Source organism: Electrona antarctica, assembly GCF_951216825.1.
Source record: "Electrona antarctica genome assembly, chromosome: 16".
Lineage (NCBI taxonomy): Eukaryota > Metazoa > Chordata > Actinopteri > Myctophiformes > Myctophidae > Electrona > Electrona antarctica.
In genome coordinates, this window is record NC_136797.1 from 7,472,743 (window position 1) to 7,498,993 (window position 26,251).

The 26,251-nt window shown below is 44.7% G+C and overlaps 2 protein-coding genes across 2 annotated transcripts; one reads left to right on the forward strand and one right to left on the reverse strand.

Moving 5' to 3' along the window:
* Positions 1 to 4,681: 4,681 nt before the first annotated feature.
* Positions 4,682 to 14,574, reverse strand: LOC306940311 (adipocyte enhancer-binding protein 1-like; the record flags this gene model as incomplete). Its single annotated transcript, XM_079525332.1, has 7 exons — positions 4,682 to 5,338; positions 8,103 to 8,202; positions 9,109 to 9,248; positions 9,730 to 9,982; positions 11,447 to 11,572; positions 13,906 to 14,079; positions 14,515 to 14,574. The coding sequence occupies 7 exons, from the start codon at positions 14,572 to 14,574 to the stop codon at positions 4,755 to 4,757; spliced, it is 1,437 nt and encodes a 478-aa protein (XP_079381458.1). The 3' UTR covers positions 4,682 to 4,754.
* LOC306940312 (adipocyte enhancer-binding protein 1-like) lies at positions 14,573 to 26,124 on the forward strand (the record flags this gene model as incomplete). Its single annotated transcript, XM_079525333.1, has 7 exons — positions 14,573 to 14,584; positions 16,715 to 16,888; positions 18,043 to 18,168; positions 19,598 to 19,850; positions 20,354 to 20,493; positions 21,735 to 21,834; positions 24,564 to 26,124. The coding sequence occupies 7 exons, from the start codon at positions 14,573 to 14,575 to the stop codon at positions 25,160 to 25,162; spliced, it is 1,404 nt and encodes a 467-aa protein (XP_079381459.1). The 3' UTR covers positions 25,163 to 26,124.
* Positions 26,125 to 26,251: the final 127 nt, after the last annotated feature.

Below are 26,251 nucleotides of genomic sequence, written 5' to 3' on the forward strand. Positions count from 1 at the left end.
ATCAAATCTGACGCACTAATAATGAAATGCACCACCTTATAAATATAGATCTATTTATAGCAGCACTATCAAGGCTGACAGCCCGTATCCAAACAGGGAAGTCCTATCTGATTGCATTAAACCAGGGGTTCTCAACGTTTTTGGCCGGGGACCCCCGGAAATGCTTTGGCAATGTCTCGGGACCCCCGCCCCGCCCCCTCCCGACCCCCAATATAAATTGACTGCTACAATAACCTTAAACCATTTTGGGCGGGAACCCCTTTTGGTGTTTTAAGTATTGTTATAATTTAGCTATTGAAAAATAGCAGATCTACAAGCTCATAGCGCGCCACCGAGTGGCGCGCTACGAGCTTGTAGGTCTGCTATTTTTGAAAAAAAGTGAAAATAAAATTTAAAAATAAATCTTTTTTTTTTTCTTTTTTTTTTAATAATTTGGGGACCCCCTAAAATAATTTGGCGACCGCCCCGAGGGGTCGCGACCCACGGGTTGAGAACCCCTGCATTAAACAACGTTAAGCACACTTTGCCACTCTATTTGTCACTCACTTTATGCATGTGCATACCCTCCATAGAGTGGTCCTCTTGAACTGAATTGTAATTGGGCGGCGCTGGGTGGAGCTGTTGCCCCCGCGACCCGACTACGGATAAGCGGTTGAAGATGGATGGATGGATGTATGTATGGAACAAAAAAAAATAAAGGGAACCATACAAATTGTCTGTGACAAATGTGTCCCGACCCAGTGTTTCGGAACCAGACTGTACCCTGTTGCACTCCTTTGTAAACTACTTTATAGGCTTATAGAATACACTACAGTGTAGACTAATGGGGATCCTTAATAAACAATTAATAGGCTACTAAATCTTAAAGGTTTTCAATTAAAATGATTCGAGAGGATCATTTTCAAGGGCCAAGACCATTGTAGGAAGAAATGGGACCCATTTAAAATCTCTTCTGCCGCCTGGTTGGGCCATTATTGTGATTATTATAACTAAGTACTTATAAACACACCAAAACATTACATTAAGCAACAACAACCAACCGTTGGATAACACCAGGGGTTCTCAACCTGTGGGTCGCGACCCCTCTGGGGGTCACCAAATTATTTTGGGGGGTCCCCAAAAATGTTTTTGCAACTGAATGGCTGGAAAATGGAAATGAAGAGTTTACATATTACACATAGTATACATACACCTTCCCTAATGATTATATCTGGTTTCAGTATTTATTTATGGTGTATTGTCTCTATTATTAAGATTATTTTAGCGGTCAATTTATATTGGGGGTCGGGAGGGGGCGGGGCGGGGGTCCCGAGACAGTGCCAAAGCATCTCCGGGGTCCCCGGCCAAAAACGTTGAGAACCCCTGGACTACACCACAATGTAGGCTATAAGATGATCGAATAATGCAAGGCATGGACTAATAATAACAACTTAACTACTAGTTTACTTACTTCACATCCATTCATTTACTTTTTTTTTTCCATTATTTTTTAATACAACAAGAAAACGTTGTGCATAGTAGTAGGCCTAATGGCAGTGTATTTAAATAGAAACCTCGCTTTCTTTATTATTCTCTTGATCAGTAGCCTACTCATCATGGTTTTGAATGTAAAATGTAAAACAATGGTGCTCTCTGGTGGTTCAACCAAGTATAGGTATACCGGTAATTATCAGTAACCACCAGCGTCACTCCTGCAAGGTAGCAGGCAACATTTATATCTGTGTGAAATGTGAAAACTTGAAATGGAACATTCAGCATATAGTGGGTACTTTCTAGCCTCGCTTTCTTAGGACAACTTTAGTTTTTTTCAACCAAGGTTCATGTTTTAGGATGTTATTAGAGAAAGTAAAAGGTGAGTGTTAATTTTTTTTCATTTGCTGCTTTCTTTCGTTTTAGGGATTTTAGCTGTTTTTGACAGGGGGGCGGGGGCATTCGAGCATGGGGCTAAATGTACTTTTTTACAAAGTTTTATAGCGATTTATTCTTTTTTATTATTTACTATAGTCCTACTAGACCCCAAGCAATTACATCTGGCCACAAAAGATCACGGGATCTACTGATTGTGTCAAACTGCCATATTGAGCCTATATGACACACAGTGTGGCTTCCCCCCAGTAGACTACCTTCACATTCAACCCTCTGTCAAAAACAGCTAAAATCCCTAAAACGAAAGAAAGCAGCAAATGAAAAATAACTAGAAAAAGTGCCCTTCCGGGCACAGGTCTCCACCAGGAGGATAGGAGTGTGTGTGATGTAACTGGCAAAATGTTTAGGAGGATGTTTTTGCATAGCATCTCTGAGGATAGAATCCTGGATGAGCAGGACGTGCAGCATTTTGAACAAAACGGGCCACTCCTGAAAACTTTGGAAGGCAATGTTAGCCAATCAGTGTACAATCTGAGAAATCCAACAGACTCGTCTTGATCACATGACTACAGAGATCATGTGTACCGATTTGCGTGAGATTTGGATGAAATGTGTGCAACTAACAAACAATGTGTTTTCCAGAAATCGGCCTCATGGTGGCGCTATAACCGGCAGATGTGGAGGAAAATGCAGGGAAATGTTTTTCCATGGCCTCTAGGGAGTGCGCATACATAAGTTGTATACAGATCGATGCAGTTATAGGTAAAAACAGGAATTGCCCTGTTATAGCGCCACCATGAGGCTGATTTGGAAAAAAAATTGTGGCATGTCATCCTCGGCAGTGGAAATGTGCGTGCATAATTGCACGGAAATTGCACACTGCGTTTGTGATTTGTGGCATTTTATTCGAAACGGACCAATCATGTGAGCTTTGGAAGCCAATCTTAGCCAATCAGGATGGAAGATGGGAAATGGTGCAGATACGTGTTGATCACATGACTATGGAGATAGTGTATACCGAATTGTGTGATGTATGGATAAAATGTGTACGAGTAATGTACAGAAATGTGTTTTGCCTAAATCGGCCTCATGGTGGCGCTATAACAGGTCGTTGAGGAATATTTGGGGCAGAGGTTCGTCGTTGGCATCCAGGGAGTGTGTGTGCAAAGTTTGGCACGGATCGGGCCAACGGTGCCAGAGATTAGCTGATAACGGACGGACGGACGGAAGGAAGGAAGGAAGGAAGGAAGGACGGACGGACGGACACACACACACACACACGGACGGAGTGCAAAACATACTCTTTCCCCATGCCTTCGGCCTGGTGGAGACAATTAACACTCCATCTTTTACTTTCTCTAATAACAACCTAAAACATGAACCTTGGTTGAAAAAAACTAAAGTTGTCATTTAAGTACATTTTGGTGCCATACCAATACATTTTAAATTGCGGACTTTTACTTGTTGTAACGGAGTAGGCCTGTGAAAGGCCTGTGAAAATACTTTTGAAATAGATTTTTATCTGTGGCCTACCAGCCTAGTATTGTCACTGTGTATAACTGATGACATTCTGCAATGTACCGTTATTACCACAACGTGGCAGCAAAGCCTACTTTTTGATTCAATATTGCAAATGGGGCTTTAAAATGCCTGTGGCAAAGTCAGTTTTAATTTGTTGGTTAATTGGTCAGTTATTTATTATAAATAAGTGCATTTTATTGTTGGTGATAATAAAATAAACTACACTGGATCACGCGCACGCACGCACGCACACACAACATACACACACTTTCTTTCTGACAGAAAACATTACACCGCATTATACTACTTTAAGAATGTTTAACGTGTTTTATCATCTGTGATTCTGTGCGAATAATGACATTAATAACGAGCATTATAACTGATATTTTCCCTTTTATCATTCAACAGCTTTATTGAACATAGATTCAATTACATTTGTCTTGCTGTGTTTGTCTCTGCTCAGCAGATACAATTTAAGTCATATCAGATCATCGGCATTAGAAAAATATTTAAAAAAACAAAACGTTCCACACGGGAAAAAAAGCCCTTTAAATACAAATATTAAAAAAAGAGTACCGGTATATAAACAGACCCAACTTTTCAAAATAAAATAAAGCACATAACTAATAACCATGTGTGACGATCATTGTATGATTGATTGCAGCTGTTATGCGGCACAGTGGCAGATTTATCCTGACTGGCTAGGAAGCTTCTATCATTTTCAAGAGACAGATGTGGAGTAATGCTTCAATTATATGCTCCGCCGCTAGCTCTGGTCCATAGCCCTAATGCCCTTTGCTGCCGTTGCATTAAGGCAATGTGACTCTTGTCTTCCTGCATGAAATGCAGACCAGCCTCTCCTCTGTTTGCGAAAATAAAAAGAACGTTTTACCTATACTCACCAATACAAAGGCGGCTTGTGTTATTAGAAAGCTTACTTTCCTTAGTGGACGCACTCTGAGCCCCCCACCACGTATAAAATGTACTTTTTGGCCAGAAAAGGGATTTCTTTTTTTCACCGGAAGAAAAATACTTTTAGTTACTCCACTGCAACCCTCTAGTGATGTTGCCAAGAGAAAACTCATAGACAAGATTTGGCAATGGCTTCCTGCGAGGGCAAGTCACATAGCCTTAATGCAACGCAGCAAAGGGCATTAGGGCTATCTATGGACCAGAGCTACTCCAACGCATGCCGGAATCGTGCGCTAAAGATTGCCGCTCCACAAGCACCTTATAGATCGGCTATTTTTGGCCGATCTATAAGGTGAGTCTACAAGCTGCTGGCGTTGGACATAGTATGTAGATCGGCTATTTTCAGCTCACGGCACCGCCAATACGACCGAGTACAAGTGTAGATTTATTTAGCTTTAGTAATCAATATCATCCATGCCGATCTCCAAGTACTGCTGCGTGGGCTCCGACTCGAAGCTATCCACAGGAAACCACGAGTCGTACCAGGAAGTTGTAGTCTCGGTCGCAGGTGCTGTCGTGGGCACCATCGTCGTCGTGGCTTCCGTCGTCGTGGTGGAGGACTGTCGTGCTTTCTGAAGACGTAGCCGGCGCAGGCGCATCTGTCGGAGCCTCCTGAGGCGCTCTGTGTTGTGCGATTGCGAGTTAACCGCCGTCCCGTCTTCCTCGCCTCCTTCGGTCCGTCTCGCCGCGCCACGGCCACCACCGGCACCTCTGGCGCTCGTTGTCGTTGTCGTTGTTGTTGTTGTTGTTGTTGTAGTGGCGGTCGCTTTGGGGACGAGTCGGATGGGTCTCTTTCCGTGGAGCGCCATGATCTCCTTGATGCGGTCCCAGTTGGACTTGGCCAGGTGGAAGCCGCACTTGGTGGCTCCGCTGTCGTAGCCCACCATGCACAGCCTGGTCTGAGGGGTGTGGCCGTCGGCCTTGGCCGTCACCCGGTACTCCCCGGGGTTCAGCAGGCGCCAGTAGTCACCGCCGGCAGCTGAATGAACACACGAAGAAGGGCACAGATGCAGAAATGTATAGGGTGCGTTCCAGACAGAAATGTATAGTGTGCGTTCCAGACAGCTGAATGAACACACGAAGAAGGGCACAGATGCAGAAATGTATAGGGTGCGTTCCAGACAGCTGAATGAACACATGAAGAAGGGCACAGATGCAGAAATGTATAGGGTGAAATGTATAGGGTGCGTTCCAGACAGCTGAATGAACACATGAAGAAGGGCACAGATGCAGAAATGTATAGGGTGCGTTCCAGTGTTGTACGTTTTGTCGACTAAAACTATGACGAAAGATGTTCGTCGACTACCTTTTTTCACTGGCGAAAACTGAATAAAAAACGAAATGAAAATGAAGCTATGATGACTAAAAACTAAGAATAAATATGTTGACAATTTCGTCAACAGATAAAAACTAGAGTAAAATGTTAGGGAGGGACTAGTGGACAAGAGATCCAGTATAAGTCATTTTACACTTGGTTGCATGCTGAAAATAGCTCACAGCGCTGCGACGCGCTGTGAGCTTGTAGATCGGTTATTTTCAGCATGTGTAAAAACAGACATTACGATGGCCTCAAGGCCTGCCAAAATGCATTTTAGTCGACTAAATCAACTGTAGATTTAGTCGACTAAAACTAGAGTAACACCAAGACATTCCGGGTGACTAAAATATGACTAAAACTAAATGAAGTTTTATTCCAAAGGCTATATGACTAAACTAAAAATAGAAATTGGCTGCCAAAAACAACACTAGTGCGTTCAGAATTCAGATATAGCGCACTGAGCGCAATACAAACTAATATGTGAGTGCACTCCCGGTGCGCATATATTCCGAACGCACCCATAATGTAACCCATTAACACGTTAAAGAGGTCAATTAGCATGGATCGTTATTGGGCTCATCTTCAATTAAATAGTAAATACATTGGCGATCGACAAGCTCTTTAAGAAGTCGTTCAGAAGGAAGACTCGTGGCCATGTAAACTGCCTCTATGTTTACATTTCGAATTTAGTTAAAGGAGCATTCAGTAATTTGGGTGATTTGGAAAAAAACCCGGTGCACATGCACACGCTCTACAGTGGGGGAAGTACAACAGACCAACAGCACGTGCACCAATGCCCGCCCCACTCGATCATGATTGGAGGAAGGCCCCTCTCATCCTGATTGGATGAAGGCTTTGCCACCCAAAGCCCAAACCGAAACTAGGGTTTTTTGACCCCAGGGGCTCACTGGGGACAGGGAGGTACTCCTTATATGGTCAGCACACTTTATAGTAGGGAGGATTATCCAAAAAATAAGAAAAAATAAGTGATATTTGAATTAAGTGAAATCACTGAATATACCTTTAAAGGTATATTCAGTGATTTGACTTAATTCAAATATCACTTATTTTTTCTTTTTTTCTGGATAATCCTCCCTACTATAAAGTAATAATTTGGGTACCCCCTAAAATAATTTGGCGACCCCCCGAGGGGTCGCGACCCACGGGTTGAGAACCCCTGCACTATTGTAATTTCAAGAAACTACTTATAATGGCTAACTGATAAGAATAGAGATGGAAACAAGGGATACCATTGACTGTGTTTACATGCATGGACCCAACTTAATATTGCTTACACATCAAATATTCCAATTCGGTCTGATCAGAAGGAATTTTTGTTTAAACCAATTTTGATGTTTAGATAAAGAGGAAATTGTCAGCAAGTAAACAGTTAGTCCCATTGTTTCCATCTGGTTGGTTTCCATCTGGTTGGAAAATTGACAGAAAACCAAAAATAAACCAGGCAGAAGCACTTTGTGCCAAATGTCAAAACAAGTAATATTCAGATTAAATGTTTTGAGGCATGTGTACAACTAAAGGAGGATTACATGTATTTAGTTAAGAATAAGAACCTCTGATCGGAATGATTTCATTCTGTATGAAGCAATATTGTCCATGATGCTGACACACTCGGTGTCAGATGAAAAAGAAGGCCCAACTTGATGTGATGTATTGTGTTATGGTTCTGGAGCACATACCAGTTGTATGTATTGTGTTATGGTTGATGTATTGTGTTATGGTTATGGAGCACATACCAGTTGATGTGATGTATTGTGTTATGGTTATGGAGCACATACCAGTTGATGTGATGTATTGTGTTATGGTTATGGAGCACATACCAGTTGATGTGATGTATTGTGTTATGGTTATGGAGCACATACCAGTTGATGTGATGTATTGTGTCATGGTTATGGAGCACATACCAGTTGATGTGATGTATTGTGTTATGGTTATGGAGCACATACCAGTTGATGTGATGTGTTGTGTTATGGTTATGGAGCACATACCAGTTGATGTGATGTATTGTGTTATGGTTATGGAGCACATACCAGTTGATGTGATGTATTGTGTTATGGTTATGGAGCACATACCAGTTGTTGTGATGTGTTGTGTTATGGTTATGGAGCACATACCAGTTGATGTGATGTATTGTTATGGTTATGGAGCACATACCAGTTGATGTGATGTATTGTGTTATGGTTATGGAGCACATACCAGTTGATGTGATGTATTGTGTTATGGTTATGGAGCACATACCAGTTGATGTGATGTGTTGTGTTATGGTTATGGAGCACATACCAGTTTATGTGATGTATTGTGTTATGGTTATGGAGCACATACCAGTTTGATGTGATGTGTTGTGTTATGGTTCTGGAGCACATACCAGTTTATGTGATGTGTTGTGTTATGGTTCTGGAGCACATACCAGTTTTGACATCATGTTTGATCCCCTCCACTGACACGGTGGCGTTTGCTATTGGATTCCCCTCCATGTCTTTCACTGTACCCTTTATCCCACGATGCACCTGGGCAATTAAAGGACACAACACTTCAGAGACCACACAGCGAGCAGAATAAAGCCCTAGTACACAGTACAGGATATGGTTGACCGGAGTCCCTCAGGGTGTATTTTCTGTTTTCGCTCTACATAAAATATCTTCGCTGAAAATAGCCGATCGACAAACTTGTCGATCGGCTATTTGTAATACAAGTTTCAAGTGGTTAAGACAAAATACATTTATTGTCATGTCAAGGACCCCAAAATGAATGTGTATTTGGCAGCGGACTCCTAAATATGTTGTTGTGCCAGGGAGCCACCCCAACATACAAGATTTGTGTTTTTAAAATATAATCCAATGTTCTTGTAATTCTTTTTCCAGATTCTTTTAAAAATAGCAGATCTACAAGCTCACAATGGGGCACATAGCAACACACTGTTAGCTTGTAAATCTGTTATTTTCTAATAGGCTTCCGGGGACCCCCTTGGAACCCCCTCAACTCAAGGACCCTGGACCCCACTTTGAGAACCACTGGTTCTAATGTTAAAGGAGCATTCAGTGATTTGGGTGATTTGGAAAACCACCCAGTCCGCCCCGGTAACAAAATGTGCACATGCACGCTCTACAGTGGGGGGAAGTGCAACAGGCCAACAGCATGTGCACCAAGGCCCGCCCCCACTCGATCATGATTGGAGGAAGGCCCCTCTCATCCTGATTGGATGAAGGCTTTGCCACCCAAAGCCCAAACTGAAACTAGGGTTTTTTGACCCCAGGGGCTCACTGGGGACAGGGAGGAACTCCTTATATGGTCAGCACACTCTATAGTAGGGAGAATTATCCAGAAAAAAATAAAAAATAAGTGATATTTGAATTAAGTCAAATCACTGAATATACCTTTAACAGTGGTAGTCTGACTGTGATTCTTAATCTTACCTGCTCTATGAAGGCCAGCAGAGACTCCCGGTTGTTTTCCCACTCCAGAGGCAGCTCACTCTCATGAGGGAACTTGTCACAACCCACGAAGATGGACAGCTCGAAGCAGTTGGTGTGCAGGTAGCTGAAGTCATTCATACCTGGAGTGGATCATGATGATGATCACGTTTATAGACAAGCATAGAGGAGGGTTTTGGTTAGGAATGCACTAATCGGTTCATCTTATCTGAGCACGAGCACAAACCATGTTTGTGTTTGCACAAACACTCAAATCTGGCCATTCATTGTCAATGGCATGAATGTTTGTGTTTACACAAACCCTCAAAGCTGGACATAGGAGGGGCTAGCGTCCCTCAAAAATTTGTTGGGGTGGGCTGGCGTAGCGGTCCAGGACACAGCGTGTGTCGCGGGTTCGAGTCCCGATCCCGACAAACTTTGCTGTGTGTCTTCCCCCCCCCCTACTGTGATCTATCAATATAGGAAAAAAAGCCCCCAAAAATATCTTTAAAAAAAATTGTTGAGGGAACAAATTGGCGACTAAATTAGGGAGGAAAAAGGGTAAAAAAGCAAAAAAACTAAACAAAAAAAACAACCAAACAAAACCAAAGCCCATGTACTCACTTCCCACCACAGGTTTCCAGCCGGCTCTGTTGATGATGCCCTGCCCCCCGGTGACGTCGTCGGTTTGGCAGGACGTGCGGTAGGTCTCGGTCATGGTCAGGTGGCTGTGGGCGTAGGACATGGCCAGCCAGCGGAACATGGTGTCGTCGGCCGTCTCCCTCAGCGCTCCCTCGCTCTGGCGCTGGATCCTCGCCCACGTCTCCTCGTTCAGGTGCTCCACGCCGTGGCGACCGCCGTGGCGCACGTCCACCACCTTGGGACAACGTCATGAGACCATGTGTGAGGCAGTGGTTTTCAACGCTTTTTGAGTGGTGCAACCACACTCCTATAGACAGCTATGTGTGTGGCTGTGTCCCTGGGTCTGTCCCTGGGTGTGTCCCTGGGTGTGTCCCTGGGTGTGTCCCTGGCTGTGTCCGAGCACGAAAATAGCGTTATAGGCGCGTTTGGTGCCTAACACACAGACACAGGCGTACACAGGTCAGGGAGGAGGGCTTGTACAGTACAGTACAGTACAGTACAGTACAGTACAGTACAGTACAGTACAGTACAGTACAGTACAGTACAGTACAGTACAGTACAGTACAGTACAGTACAGTACAGTACAGTACAGTACAGTACAGCACCGCACCACTCACTTCAGACGGGTCTGATTTTTCATGTCATGGGTCCATTATTTAACGTTGATCAAAATAGCAATTATTCTACATTCTCTAGTCGTGTAGACTTCTCGTAAATTAAGTAATGCAGATGTTTAACAGTAATTGAACTCTTGAGAGGGTAACATGAAACCAAATGGACCTGTATGGGTCCATTTGGTTTCATGTTACACATGTTACACCAATCAAGGACCACTATTTGAGAACCACTGATATAATGACTGCAAGTTAATAAGTTACATCCTTTATTATAACCACCCAGAGATGGTTACAAATCAGCTAAAATAGTCAAAGATGCAGTGAAAATAGCACATCTCTAAGCTCACAGCACATGAATGTGTGTGAGCTAAATCACACTTGTGTAAAGTGAGGGGCGCCTCACGCCTATAACCAAACATTGTCCTCTAAACAGACAATAAAATTCCATAGACTTGGCTGCCATATGAAGTAATTTCCGAGCCAGACGTTGGGAGGAGCTAGCACCACTCAAAAAGGAGAGGGCCAAAGATAGACCCCTGGGGGATCCCCCGGTCAATGAGGTGTACTGTATGTATATACAGGAGTATAAGTGGTCCAGTTGAATGAAAACCCATCTCTTCAATTTACTTTGAACCCATTTAGACCTGAGGACGATTCTACAAACGTCTTCTAAATCCTGACAGTTTTCTGAAAAACCCTATGTCGTTCTCAAACATTTTCATGTCAAGGACCCCCAAAACAATATATGTATAATTGGCTGCCGACCCCCATCTGAAAATATGTTGTTCCAGGAACCCCCCCAGAAGCAAAGATTTGAGTTGAAAACGTTTGTTGTGAAAGAATATATATTCAAAGATTTGCGCCACATTTTCACGATTTTTAAAAAATAGCAGACCTACAAGCTTGTAGCGCGGCACTCGGTGCCGTGCTATGAGCTTGTAGATTTGCTATTTTTCAATAGATAGAGCATAACATAATGCTTAAAACACCAACAGGGGTTCCCGCCCAGAATGTGTTGGTTTATTGCTCTTTTTTTACAATGTATTGTCTTCATTGTATTGTGCACTGTGAAACAGACTTACGGATTTGGGTGGTCTCAGCATATCAAAGGGGTACGCCACCAGCTTCTCTCCTCCTTGCAGATTAGCCCCCAGAACAAACGGGGTGCGCTCCATCCAGGAGATGATGGCTTTGGTTTCAGTGGCAACCTGGTATATATACCACAGAAGAATCATAGTAAGAGAAACCTATGAAAATCTGGGAACTAAATCGTTACCAAGACATTTCTTCACCAATGTGTTTCTAAAAGGTACTAAAAGTTTGAAATTCAACTCTCGTGGGAAATTTGAGTTATTAGCATAATATGTGACCATACCATTAACATCCTATATAAGGCAAATTTCATCATTCTTTAAAGGAGCATTCAGTGATTTGGGTGATTTGGAAAAGAATCCGGTCCGCCCCGGTAACAAGATGTGCACATGCACACAACCTACAGTGGGGGAAGTACAACAGACCAACAGCACATGCACCAAGGCCCGCCCCACTCATCCTGATTGGATGAAGGCTTTGCCACCCAAAGCCCGAACCGAAACTAGGGTTTTTTGACCCCAGGGGCTCACTGGGGACAGGGAGGAACTCCTTATATGGTCAGCACACTTTATAGTAGGGAGGATTATCCAAAAAATAAGAAAAAATAAGTGATATTTGAATTAAGTGAAATCACTGAATATACCTTTAAGTAGCATGTGACATATGAAACTAGGGGGGTTTTCATGATTCTGAATCCATTCGTTAGTTTTGCACAAAAATCACTCCTTGGGAGGAATACCGTCACGAGCTGGAATTGAAATGATGATAGAGATTTATTCCATAAATCAGTGCTATTGAACACCCTTTACGTCTGTGTGTTGTTTCATAAATCAGTGCTATTGAACACCCTTTACGTCTGTGTGTTGTTTCATAAATCAGTGATATTGAACACCCTTTACGTCTGTGTGTTGTTTCATAAATCAGTGCTATTGAACACCCTTTACGTCTGTGTGTTGTTTCATAAATCAGTGCTATTGAACACCCTTTACGTCTGTGTGTTGTTTCATAAATCAGTGCTATTGAACACCCTTTACGTCTGTGTGTTGTTTCATAAATCAGTGCTATTGAACACCCTTTACGTCCATGGCTGAGGGAAGTAGGGGTGCTGGGGGGGCTGTAGCACCCCCTCCCCCCAGGCACAGCCCCCCCTCGAATATAACTTGCGTGTGGAGAGGGAAAGTAAAGGCCACGTTTGCGCTTGAAAATGCGCGAAAATGCGCGCGCATGATGCACGTGCACGCGCATTCTTGCGGCGCGCGCTATGCGCGCGCAGGGCCGCTTTAAGGGTAGTGCGAGTGGTGCGGCCGCACAGGGCCTCGCGCATGCGAGGCCTCGCGCTAGGCAGTGTTTTTTTTATTTTTAAGAAACAAGAATCGCATCGCAGCCCGTTCCGTCGCAGTTGATTTTTCACCTATTTAAGCTGCGGTCGGTTTGGAGCCGCCCCCCCCTCAGGGGGGCCTCCGACGGCCGTGCGTCGCCTCCTCCTCCTCCTAACCGGCGTCACTTATTCATCCTCCCGTTAAGCAACGCCCGGCCGTCCGGTCGTGGGGCCCCCTGTTGTCCCCCTTTGCGCTGCGCAGTGCCGTGCTAGCTTGCGCTGCAGAATTAGAGCAGATCTACAAGCTCACAATGCGTTGCAGCGCGACGCGTTGTGAGCTTGTAGATCGGCCGCGCGACCGCGCAACGCAGTCGAATTATACACTGAAGTATGTATTAATTAATTAATTAATTTAAAGAAATCGCGCGCATGCTGACGCGCGCGCACATTGTTCCCCCAAAACATATCGCACAGGGCCTCGCATTTCTCCCAGACGCCTCTGCGCGCGCGCACCCCCTACTAGACGCTCAGCCCCTGCGAGTGTAAAGTACTTCCCACGGGCCTGTTTACGTCTGTGTGTTGTTTCATAAATCAGTGCTATTGAACACCCTTTACGTCTGTGTGTTGTTTCATAAATCAGTGCTATTGAACACCCTTTACGTCTGTGTGTTGTTTCATAAATCAGTGCTATTGAACACCCTTTACGTCTGTGTGTTGTTTCATAAATCAGTGCTATTGAACACCCTTTACGTCTGTGTGTTGTTTCGAAAATATTGAACCAATGGAAAGTAGTAAAAAACATGCATTGGACAAAACCTCTTAACTCCATTGGACCCTCAAACTGTCTGCTAAAGCAGCTAACTCCACTCTCGCAAGTAATTGACAATATCTAAAGTCACAACACCAACTTTGATGAGGCAGTATTGCATCGTTTAAAAAAAGGGTTTTATTAATTTACTTTTAAAATTTATATTTCCTTAATTAAAGAGTCTTGAAAACATTTTGGAGTTATGAGGTTTCCTCCCGACAGCAGAGGTATATATATTAATTTTTTTACCCTGAAAAGTACGTTTCGGACAAAGAAGGACATGGTTTCCACTCGACAGAAAATATATAAGAACATAAACTCACGGAGCCATTGAGGAAGTTTTCCGGCAGGGGGATGTGATGGTTGGGCACGACGCGAGGCACCCAGCCTCGGTCCTCTGCCCCCCACAGGACGCTGTTGAGGTCAGGGAAGTTCTCGAAGATGTCGTACCCTTCCTCGGTCCAGTGGCCAAGGGCCCAGTTGCCCATCTCAGAACCCTGGGGGCCACAGTAAGCACATGTTATAGGGCTCACACCTCAGAGCCCTGGGGGCCACAGTAAGCACATGTTATAAGGCTCACACCTCAGAGCCCTGGGGGCCACAGTAAGCACATGTTATAAGGCTCACATCTTCGAGCCATGGGGGCCACAGTAAGCACATGTTATAGCCCATATCAGAGCCCTGGGGGTCAGTAAGCACATGTTATAGCCCATATCAGAGCCATGGGGGCCACAGTAAGCACATGTTATAGCCCATCTCAGAGCCCTGGGGGCCACAGTAAGAACATGTTATAGCCCATATCAGAGCCCTGGGGGCCAGTAAGCACATGTTATAGCCCATATCAGAGCCCTGGGGGCCACAGTAAGCACATGTTATAGGGCTCACACCTCAGAGCCCTGGGGGCCACAGTAAGCACATGTTATAAGGCTCACATCTTCGAGCCCTGGGGGCCACAGTAAGCACATGTTATAAGGCTCACATCTTCGAGCCATGGGGGCCACAGTAAGCACATGTTATAGCCCATATCAGAGCCCTGGGGGCCAGTAAGCACATGTTATAGCCCATATCAGAGCCCTGGGGGCCAGTAAGCACATGTTATAGCCCATATCAGAGCCCTGGGGGCCACAGTAAGCACATGTTATAGCCCATATCAGAGCCCTGGGGGCCACAGTAAGCACATGTCATAGCCCATATCAGAGCCCTGGGGGCCAGTAAGCACATGTTATAGCCCATATCAGAGCCCTGGGGGCCACAGTAAGCACATGTTATAGCCCATATCAGAGCCCTGGGGGCCACAGTAAGCACATGTTATAGCCCATATCAGAGCCCTGGGGGCCAGTAAGAACATGTTATAGCCCATATCAGAGCCCTGGGGGCCACAGTAAGCACATGTTATAGCCCATATCAGAGCCCTGGGGGCCACAGTAAGCACATGTTATAGCCCATATCAGAGCCCTGGGGGCCACAGTAAGCACATGTTATAGCCCATGTCAGAGCCATGGGGGCCACAGTAAGGACATGTTATAGCCCATATCAGAGCCCTGGGGGCCAGTAAGCACATGTTATAGCCCATATCAGAGCCCTGGGGGCCACAGTAAGCACATGTTATACCATATGGTTCCATTTATACACTCAGTTAGATTAACATTGATTTTACAATATAAATTGGGGGTCCCAGAGATAGAAATGCCATTAAATGGGGGTCCGTAGCCTAATGCATGTCAAACTGGGGGGTCCTTGAAATTAAACTGGTTGAGAATCACTGCTGGAGCCGTCAAAATCTTCTCTTATGGGGGGTCCCTGGCATGTCTTTTCAAATGGGGGGTCCACGGGATAATTAGTGTCAATTTGGGCGGGGTACAGGTTTGGGAACCACTGCCCTATAACATGTGCTTACTGTGGCCCCCAGGGCTCTGATATGGGCTATAACATGTTCTTACTGGCCCCCAGGGCTCTGATATGGGCTATAACATGTGCTGACTGTGGCCCCCAGGGCTCTGATATGGGCTATAACATGTTCTTACTGTGGCCCCCAGGGCTCTGATATGGGCTATAACATGTTCTTACTGGCCCCCAGGGCTCTGATATGGGCTATAACATGTGCTGACTGTGGCCCCCAGGGCTCTGATATGGGCTATAACATGTGCTTACTGGCCCCCAGGGCTCTGATATGGGCTATAACATGTGCTTACTGGCCCCCAGGGCTCTGATATGGGCTATAACATGTGCTCACTGGCCCCCAGGGCTCTGATATGGGCTATAACATGTGCTTACTGTGGCCCCCAGGGCTCTGATATGGGCTATAACATGTGCTTACTGGCCCCCAGGGCTCTGATATGGGCTATAACATGTGCTTACTGTGGCCCCCAGGGCTCTGATATGGGCTATAACATGTGCTTACTGTGGCCCCCAGGGCTCTGATATGGGCTATAACATGTGCTTACTGGCCCCCAGGGCTCTGATATGGGCTATAACATGTGCTCACTGGCCCCCAGGGCTCTGATATGGGCTATAACATGTGCTTACTGTGGCCCCCAGGGCTCTGATATGGGCTATAACATGTGCTTACTGGCCCCCAGGGCTCTGATATGGGCTATAACATGTGCTTACTGTGGCCCCCAGGGCTCTGATATGGGCTATAACATGTGCTTACTGTGGCCCCCAGGGCTCTGATATGGGCTATAACATGTGCTTACTGTGGCCCCCAGGGCTCTGATATGGGCTATAACATGTTCTTACTGGCCCCCAGGGCTCTGATATGGGCTATAACATGTGCTGACTGTGGCCCCCAGGGCTCTGATATGGGCTATAACATGTTCTTACTGTGGCCCCCAGGGCTCTGATATGGGCTATAACATGTGCTTACTGTGGCCCCCAGGGCTCTGATATGGGCTATAACATGTGCTTACTGGCCCCCAGGGCTCTGATATGGGCTATAACATGTGCTTACTGGCCCCCAGTGCTCTGATATGGGCTATAACATGTGCTTACTGGCCCCCAGGGCTCTGATATGGGCTATAACATGTGCTTACTGTGGCCCCCAGGGCTCTGATATGGGCTATAACATGTGCTTACTGGCCCCCAGGGCTCGAAGATGTGAGCCTTATAACATGTGCTTACTGTGGCCCCCAGGGTTCTGAGATGGGCAACTGGGCCCTTGGCCACTGGACCGAGGAAGGGTACGACATCTTCGAGAACTTCCCTGACCTCAACAGCGTCCTGTGGGGGGCGGAGGACCGAGGCTGGGTGCCTCGCGTCGTGCCCAACCATCACATCCCCCTGCCGGAAAACTTCCTCAACGGCTCTGTGAGTTTATGTTCTCCTATATTTGCTGTCGGGTGGAAACCATGTCCTTCTTTGTCCGAAACGTACTTTTCAGGGTAAAAAGATATATATATATACCTCTGCTGTCGGGAGGAAACCTCATAACTCCAAAATGTTCATTTTTCAAGACATGAAAAATATACATTTTTAATTAAGGAAATTAAAAATATACATTTTAAAGTAAATGAATAAAACCATTTTTTTTAAAAACGATGCAATACTGCCTCATCAAAGTTGGTGTTGTGACATTAGATATTGTCAATTAGTTGCATGAGAAGGAGAGAGGTGGTGGAGTTAGCTGCTTTTAGCAGACCGTTTGAGGGTCCAATGGAGTTAAGAGGTTTTGTCCAATGCATGGTTTTTACTACTTTCCATTGGTTCAATATTTTCGAAACAACACACAGGCGTAAAGGGTGTTCAATAGCACTGATTTATGGAATAAATCTCTATCATCATTTCAATTCCAGCTCGTGACGGTATTCCTCCCAAGGAGTGATTTTTGTGCAAAACTAATGCTTGGAATGGATTCAGAATCATGAAAACCCCCCTAGTTTCATATGTCACATGCTACTTAAAGGTATATTCAGTGATTTCACTTAATTCAAATATCACTTATTTTTTCTTATTTTTTGGATAATCCTCCCTACTATAAAGTGTGCTGACCATATAAGGAGTTCCTGTCCCCAGTGAGCCCCTGGGGTCAAAAAACCCTAGTTTCGGTTTGGGCTTTGGGTGGCAAAGCCTTCATCCAATCAGGATGAGAGGGGCCTTCCTCCAATCATGATCGAGTGGGGCGGGCCTTGGTGCATGTGCTGTTGGTCTGTTGTACTTCCCCCACTGTAGGTTGTGTGCATATGCACATCTTGTTACCGGGGCGGACCGGGTTCTTTTCCACATCACCCAAATCACTGAATGCTCCTTTAAAGAATGATGAAATTTATATAGGATGTTAATGGTATGGTCACATATTATGCTAATAACTCAAATTTCCCACGGGAGTTGAATTTCAAACTTTTAGTACATGTTATTAGACACCTTTTAGAAACTCATTGGTGAAGAAATGTCTTGGTAACGATTTAGTTCCCAGATTTTCATAGGTTTCTCTTACTATGACTCTTCTGTGGTATATATACCAGGTTGCCACTGAAACCAAAGCCATCATCTCCTGGATGGAGCGCACCCCGTTTGTTCTGGGGGCTAATCTGCAAGGAGGAGAGAAGCTGGTGGCGTACCCCTTTGATATGCTGAGACCACCCAAATCCGTAAGTCTGTTTCACAGTGCACAGTACAATACAATGAAGACAATACATTGTAAAAAAAAAAGAGCAATAAACCAACACATTCTGGGCGGGAACCCCTGTTGGTGTTTTAAGCATTATGTTATACTCTATCTATTGAAAAATAGCAAATCTACAAGCTCATAGCATGGCACCGAGTGCCGCGCTACGAGCTTGTAGGTCTGCTATTTTTTTTAAATCGTGAAAATGTGGCGCAAATCTTTGAATATATATTCTTTCACAACAAACATTTTCAACTCAAATCTTTGCTTCTGGGGGGGTCCCTGGAACAACATATTTTCACATGGGGGTCGGCAGCCAATTATACATATATTGTTTTGGGGGTCCTTGACATGAAAATGTTTGAGAACGACATAGGGTTTTTCAGAAAACTCTCAGGATTTAGAAGACGTTTGTAGAATCGTCCTCAGGTCTAAATGGGTTCAAAGTAAATTGAAGAGATGGGTTTTCATTCAACTGGACCACTTATACTCCTGTATATATACAGTACACTTCATTGACCGGGGGATCCCCCAGGGGTCTATCTTTGGCCCTCTCCTTTTTGAGTGGTGCTAGCTCCTCCCAACGTCTGGCTCGGAAATTACTTCATATGGCAGCCAAGTCTATGGAATTTTATTGTCTGTTTAGAGGACAATGTTTGGTTATAGGCGTGAGGCGCCCCTCACTTTACACAAGTGTGATTTAGCTCACACACATTCATGTGCTGTGAGCTTAGAGATGTGCTATTTTCACTGCATCTTCGACTATTTTAGCTGATTTGTAACCATCTCTGGGTGGTTATAATAAAGGATGTAACTTATTAACTTGCATTCATTATATCAGTGGTTCTCAACTAGTGGTCCTTGAGTGGTGTAACATGTGTAACATGAAACCAAATGGACCCATACAGGTCCATTTGGTTTCATGTTACCCTCTCAAGAGTTCAATTACTGTTAAACATCTGCATTACTTAATTTACGAGAAGTCTACACGACTAGAGAATGTAGAATAATTGCTATTTTGATCAACGTTAAATAATGGACCCATGACATGAAAAATCAGACCCGTCTGAAGTGAGTGGTGCTGTACTGTACTGTACTGTACTGTACTGTACTGTACTGTACTGTACTGTACTGTACTGTACTGTACTGTACTGTACTGTACTGTACTGTACTGTACTGTACAAGCCCTCCTCCCTGACCTGTGTACGCCTGTGTCTGTGTGTTAGGCACCAAACGCGCCTATAACGCTATTTTCGTGCTCGGACACAGCCAGGGACACACCCAGGGACACACCCAGGGACACACCCAGGGACACAGCCACACACATAGCTGTCTATAGGAGTGTGGTTGCACCACTCAAAAAGCGTTGAAAACCACTGCCTCACACATCGTCCCGTGAACGTTGTCCCAAGGTGGTGGACGTGCGCCACGGCGGTCGCCACGGCGTGGAGCACCTGAACGAGGAGACGTGGGCGAGGATCCAGCGCCAGAGCGAGGGGGCGCTGAGGGAGACGGCCGACGACACCATGTTCCGCTGGCTGGCCATGTCCTACGCCCACAGCCACCTGACCATGACCGAGACCTACCGCACGTCCTGCCAAACCGACGACGTCACCGGGGGGCAGGGCATCATCAACAGAGCCGGCTGGAAACCTGTGGTGGGAAGTGAGTACATGGGCTTTGTTTTTCTTTGTTTGTTAGTTTGTTTTTTTGCTTTTTTACACCTTTTTCCTCCCTAATTTTAGTCGTTATGCCAATTGGTTCCCTCAACAATTTTTTTAACCCATTTAGGCCTGAGGTCGAAAAAGATTTGTGCCGCATTTTCACGATTTTTCAAAAATAGCAGACCTACAAGCTATGTAGATCTGCTATTTTCGGGATCAGGACTCGAACCCACAACACACTGTCACACTGAATTACCAGCCAAGGTGCCTGGACCGCTAAGCCAGCCAAGGCCACCTCAACAAATATTTGAGGGGCGCTAGCTTTGAGTGTCTGTGCAAACACAAACATTTAATGCCATTGACAATGAATGGCCAGCTTTGAGTGTTTGTGCAAACACAAACATGGATGATATTGCTCAGATAAGATGAACCGATGTGCATTCCTAACCAAAACCCTCCTCTATGCTTATCTCTAAACGTGATCATCATCATGATCCACTCCAGGTATGAATGACTTCAGCTACCTGCACACCAACTGCTTCGAGCTGTCCATCTTCGTGGGTTGTGACAAGTTCCCTCATGAGAGTGAGCTGCCTCTGGAGTGGGAAAACAACCGGGAGTCTCTGCTAGCCTTCATAGAGCAGGTAAGATTAAGAATCACAGTCGGTGGCCGCAGAAGGTAGTTAAACCCTGCCACGGCATATACCCCATCCCATATTTTGGCAGTTTCATTTCCGATTTCCCGGCATGGAGACCGCCATTGTAAGGATCACAGCCAAACCTCGGATGGATGATCAACACCACGGACAGCACTCGTAGTTTCAGAGATACGAGGCATACTTTGACTGGAGCTCTATGGGGGCCGTGCGCAAAACTCCTGGTGCTGGGGGTGACGAAGGCGTTGCCTAGCAACCGGGCCAATGTTAAAAGTAGATTTTCGGCTAGTTTCATATTTGGTGCATGTAAATCCGTAGGTACGAACATGTTCATACATATGTTCATACTTAGCAATACAATAATTTATGTGCTGCTAACATTAGAACCAGCGGTTCTCAAAGTGGGGTCCAGGATCCTTGAGTTGAGGGGGTTCCAAGGGGGTCCCCAGAAGCCTATGTACATTGGCTATTTGGGAATTACAGATGTACAAGCTCACAGTGCGTTGCAATGTGCCCCAGTGTGAGCTTGTAGATGTGCTAGTATTTTTAAAAGAATCTTGAAAACATTTCTACAAAAGCATTTGATTATATTTTAAAAACACTTCTTGTATGGTACACTATAGTACACTATCACAGACAATAACCAGTCTAATATCATGATATGGATATAATGTTGATACTAGGGATTCTCCCGATCACGTTTTTTGGCTCCCGATCCGATTCCGATCATTTGAAAATGACACGATTGGCCCCGATTTCCGATCACCCGATCCGATCGGGTCAACCCTAGTTTGGGGCTTCTTGATATGACACAAAATGCTGCATGTATTTTGTCTTAACCACTTGAAACTTATACGTATGTATAGAAATAGTCGATCAACAAGCTTGTCGATCAGCTATTTTCAGCGAAGATATCTAATGTAGAGCGAAAACAGAAAATATAACCATATACTGTGTACTAGGCTTTATTCTGCTTGCTGTGTGATCTCTGAGGCTTCGTACACACACATATCAGACGAACATGCTCTGTGCTGTCTGTGTTTCATGGCCGCCTCAATGCTTTTCCAATGGAAGTCACGTGGTTTGACCAAACAGTTGTGTGTGATCGGGGGAGGGGGGCAATCAAACAGTGACTTCCATTGGAAAAGCGGCCATGAAACACAGGCAGAGCACAGCACAGTTGTTCTTTATGTGTGTACGAAGCCTGAAGTGTTGTGTCCTTTGCCCAGGTGCATCGTGGGATAAAGGGTACAGTGAAAGACATGGAGGGGAATCCAATAGCAAACGCCACCGTGTCAGTGGAGGGGATCAAACATGACGTCAAGACTGGTATGTGCTCCATAACCATAACACAATACATCACATCAACTGGTATGTGCTCCATAACCATAACACAATACATCACATCAACTGGTATGTGCTCCATAACCATAACACAATACATCACATCAACTGGTATGTGCTCCAGAACCATAACACAACACATCACATCAAGTTGGGCCTTCTTTTTCATCTGACACCGAGTGTGTTAGCATCACATCATGGACAATATTGCTTCATACAGAATGAAATCATTCCGATCAGAGGTTCTTATTCTTAACTAAATACATGTTAATACATGTCTCCTTTAGTTTTACACATGCCTCAAAACATTTAATCTGAATATTACTTGTTTTGACATTTGGCACAAAGTGCTTCTGCCTGGTTTATTTTTGGTTTTCTGTCAATTTTCCAACCAGATGCAAACCAACCAGATGGAAACAATGGGACTAACTGTTTACTTGCTGACAATTTCCTCTTTATCTAAACATCAAAATTGGTTTAAACAAAAATTCCTTCTGATCAGACCGAATTGGAATATTTGATGTGTAAGCAATATTAGGTTGGGTCCATGCATGTAAACACAGTCAATGGTATCCCTTGTTTCCATCTCTATTCTTATCAGTTAGCCATTATAAGTAGTTTCTTGAAATTACAATAGTGCAGGGGTTCTCAACCCGTGGGTCGCGACCCCTCGGGGGGTCGCCAAATTATTTTAGGGGGTCCCCAAATTATTTTCAAAAAAAAAGAAAAAAAAAAGATTTTTTTTAAAATTTTATTTTCACGATTTTTCAAAAATAGCAGACCTACAAGCTCATAGCGCGCCACTCGGTGGCGCGCTATGAGCTTGTAGATCTGCTATTTTTCAATAGCTAAATTATAACAATGCTTAAAACACCAAAAGGGGTTCCCGCCCAAAATGGTTTAAGGTTATTGTAGCAGGGCGGGGGTCCCGAGACATTGCCAAAGCATTTCCGGGGGTCCCCGGCCAAAAACGTTGAGAACCCCTGCGATAGTGAGCATGTACTGTACAGACATCATTTCACCCACTCTTGACCTGTAAAATCGTGATGCGACGATACAGTTGAAGTTGAAATTGACAGCGTTGCTATAAACTCATTCATTTTTTCCATTTAAAGGTATATTCAGTGATTTCACTTAATTCAAATATCACTTATTTTTTCTTATTTTTTGGATAATCCTCCCTACTATAAAGTGTGCTTACCATATAAGGAGTTCCTCCCTGTCCCCAGTGAGCCCCTGGGGTCAAAAAACCCTAGTTTCGGTTTGGGCTTTGGGTGGCAAAGCCTTCATCCAATCAGGATGAGAGGGGCCTTCCTCCAATCATGATCGAGTGGGGCGGGCATTGGTGCACGTGCTGTTGGTCTGTTGTACTTCCCCCACTGTAGAGCGTGTGCATGTGCACCGGGTTTTTTTCCAAATCACCCAAATTACTGAATGCTCCTTTAACTAAATTCGAAATGTAAATATAGAGGCAGTTTACATGGCCACGAGTCTCAGTGCGCTATATCTGAATTCTGAACGCACTAGTGTTGTTTTTGGCAGCAAATTTCTATTTCTAGTTTAGTCATATAGTCTTTGGAATAAAAACTTAATTTAGTTTTAGTCATATTTGAGTCACCCGGAATGTCTTGGTGTTACTCTAGTTTTAGTTGACTAAATATCATAAGATTTTAGTCGATTAAATCTACAGTTGATTTAGTAGACTAAAATGCATTTTGGCAGGCCTTGAGGCCATCGTAATGTCTGTTTTTACACATGCTGAAAATAGCCGATCTACAAGCTCACAGCGCGTCACAGCGCGACGCGTTGTGAGCTTGTAGATCAGCTATTTTCAGCATGCAACCAAGTGTAAAATGACTTATACTGGATCTCTTGTCCACTAGTCCCTCCCTAACATTTTACTCTAGTTTTTATCTGTTGACGAAATTGTCAATATATTTATTCTTAGTTTTTAGTCATCATAGCTTCATTTTCATTTAGTTTTTTATTCAGTTTTCGCCAGTGAAAAAAGGTAGTCGACGAACATCTTTCGTCATAGTCGACGAAAACACCACTGTCTGGAACGCACCCTATACATTTCACCCTATACATTTCACCCTATACATTTCACCCTATACATTTCTGCATCTGTGCCCTTCTTCATGTGTTCATTCAGCTGTCTGGAACGCACCCTATACATTTCACCCTATACATTTCACCCTATACATTTCTGCATCTGTGTCCTTCATGTGTTCATTCAGCTGTCTGGAACGCACCCTATACATTTCTGCATCTGTGCCCTTCTTCGTGTGTTCATTCAGCTGTCTGGAACGCACCCTATACATTTCTGCATCTGTGCATCTTCTTCGTGTGTTCATTCAGCTGTCTGGAACGCACCCTATACATTTCTGCATCTGTGCCCTTCTTCATGTGTTCATTCAGCTGTCTGGAACGCACCCTATACATTTCTGCATCTGTGCCCTTCTTCATGTGTTCATTCAGCTGGAACGCACCCTATACATTTCTGCATCTGTGCCCTTCATGTGTTCATTCAGCTGTCTGGAACGCACCCTATACATTTCTGCATCTGTGCCCTTCTTCATGTGTTCATTCAGCTGTCTGGAACGCACCCTATACATTTCTGCATCTGTGCCCTTCTTCATGTGTTCATTCAGCTGTCTGGAACGCACCCTATACATTTCTGCATCTGTGCCCTTCTTCGTGTGTTCATTCAGCTGCCGGCGGTGACTACTGGCGCCTGCTGAACCCCGGGGAGTACCGGGTGACGGCCAAGGCCGACGGCCACACCCCTCAGACCAGGCTGTGCATGGTGGGCTACGACAGCGGAGCCACCAAGTGCGGCTTCCACCTGGCCAAGTCCAACTGGGACCGCATCAAGGAGATCATGGCGCTCCACGGAAAGAGACCCATCCGACTCGTCCCCAAAGCGACCGCCACTACAACAACAACAACAACAACGACGACAACAACAACAACGACAACGAGCGCCAGAGGTGCCGGTGGTGGCCGTGGCGCGGCGAGACGGACCGAAGGAGGCGAGGAAGACGGGACGGCGGTTAACTCGCAATCGCACAACGCTGAGCGCCTCAGGAGGCTTCGGCAGATGCGCCTGCGCCGGCTACGTCTTCAGAAAGCACGACAGTCCTCCACCACGACGACGGAAGCCACGACGACAACGACGATGGCGCCCACGACGGCACCTGCGACCGAGAGTACAACTTCCTGGTACGACTCGTGGTTTCCTGTGGATAGCTTCGAGTCGGAGCCCACGCAGCAGTACTTGGAGATCGGCATGGATGATATTGATTACTAAAGCTAAAATAAGACTACACTTATACTCGGTCGTATTGGCGGTACTGTGAGCTGAAAATATCCGATCTACATATTCCGTCGAACGCCACCAGCTGTAGAGTAATGCTTAATTTATGCTCCGACTCACCTTATAGATCGGCCAAAAATAGCCGATCTATAAGGTGCTTGTGGAGCGGCAATCTTTAGCGCACGATTCCGGCATGCGTTGGAGTAGCTCTGGTCCATAGATAGCCCTAATGCCCTTTGCTGCGTTGCATTAAGGCTATGTGACTTGCCCTCGCAGGAAGCCATTGCCAAATCTTGTCTATGAGGTTTTCTCTTGGCAATATAAAAATCCCTTTTCTGGCCAAAAAGTACATGTTATACGTGTGGTGGGGGGCTCAGAGTGCGTCCACTAAGGAAAGTAAGCTTTCTAATAACAAAAGCCGCCTTTGTATTGGTGAGTATAGGTAAAACGTTCTTTTTATTTTCGCAAACAGAGGAGAGGCTGGTCTGCATTTCATGCGGGCAGGAAGACAAGAGTCACATTGCCTTAATGCAACGGCAGCAAAGGGCATTAGGGCTATGGACCAGAGCTAGCGGTGGAGCATAATTGAAGCATTACTCCACATCTGTCTCTTGAAAATGATAGAAGCTTCCTAGCCAGTCAGGATAAATCTGCCACTGTGCCGCATAGCAGCTGCAATCAATCATACAATGATCGTCACACATGCTTAGGTTATTAGTTATGTGCTTTATTTTATTTTGAAAAGTTGGGTCTGTTTATATACCGGTACTCTTTTTTTAATATTTGTATTTAAAGGGCTTTTTTCCCTGTGTGGAACGTTTTGTTTTTTTAAATATTTTTCTAATGCCGATGATCTGATATGACTTAAATTGTATCTGCTGAGCAGAGACAAACACAGCAAGACAAATGTAATTGAATCTATGTTCAATAAAGCTGTTGAATGATAAAAGGGAAAATATCAGTTATAATGCTCGTTATTAATGTCATTATTCGCACAGAATCACAGATAAAACACGTTAAACATTCTTAAAGTAGTATAATGCGGTGTAATGTTTTCTGTCAGAAAGAAAGTGTGTGTATGTT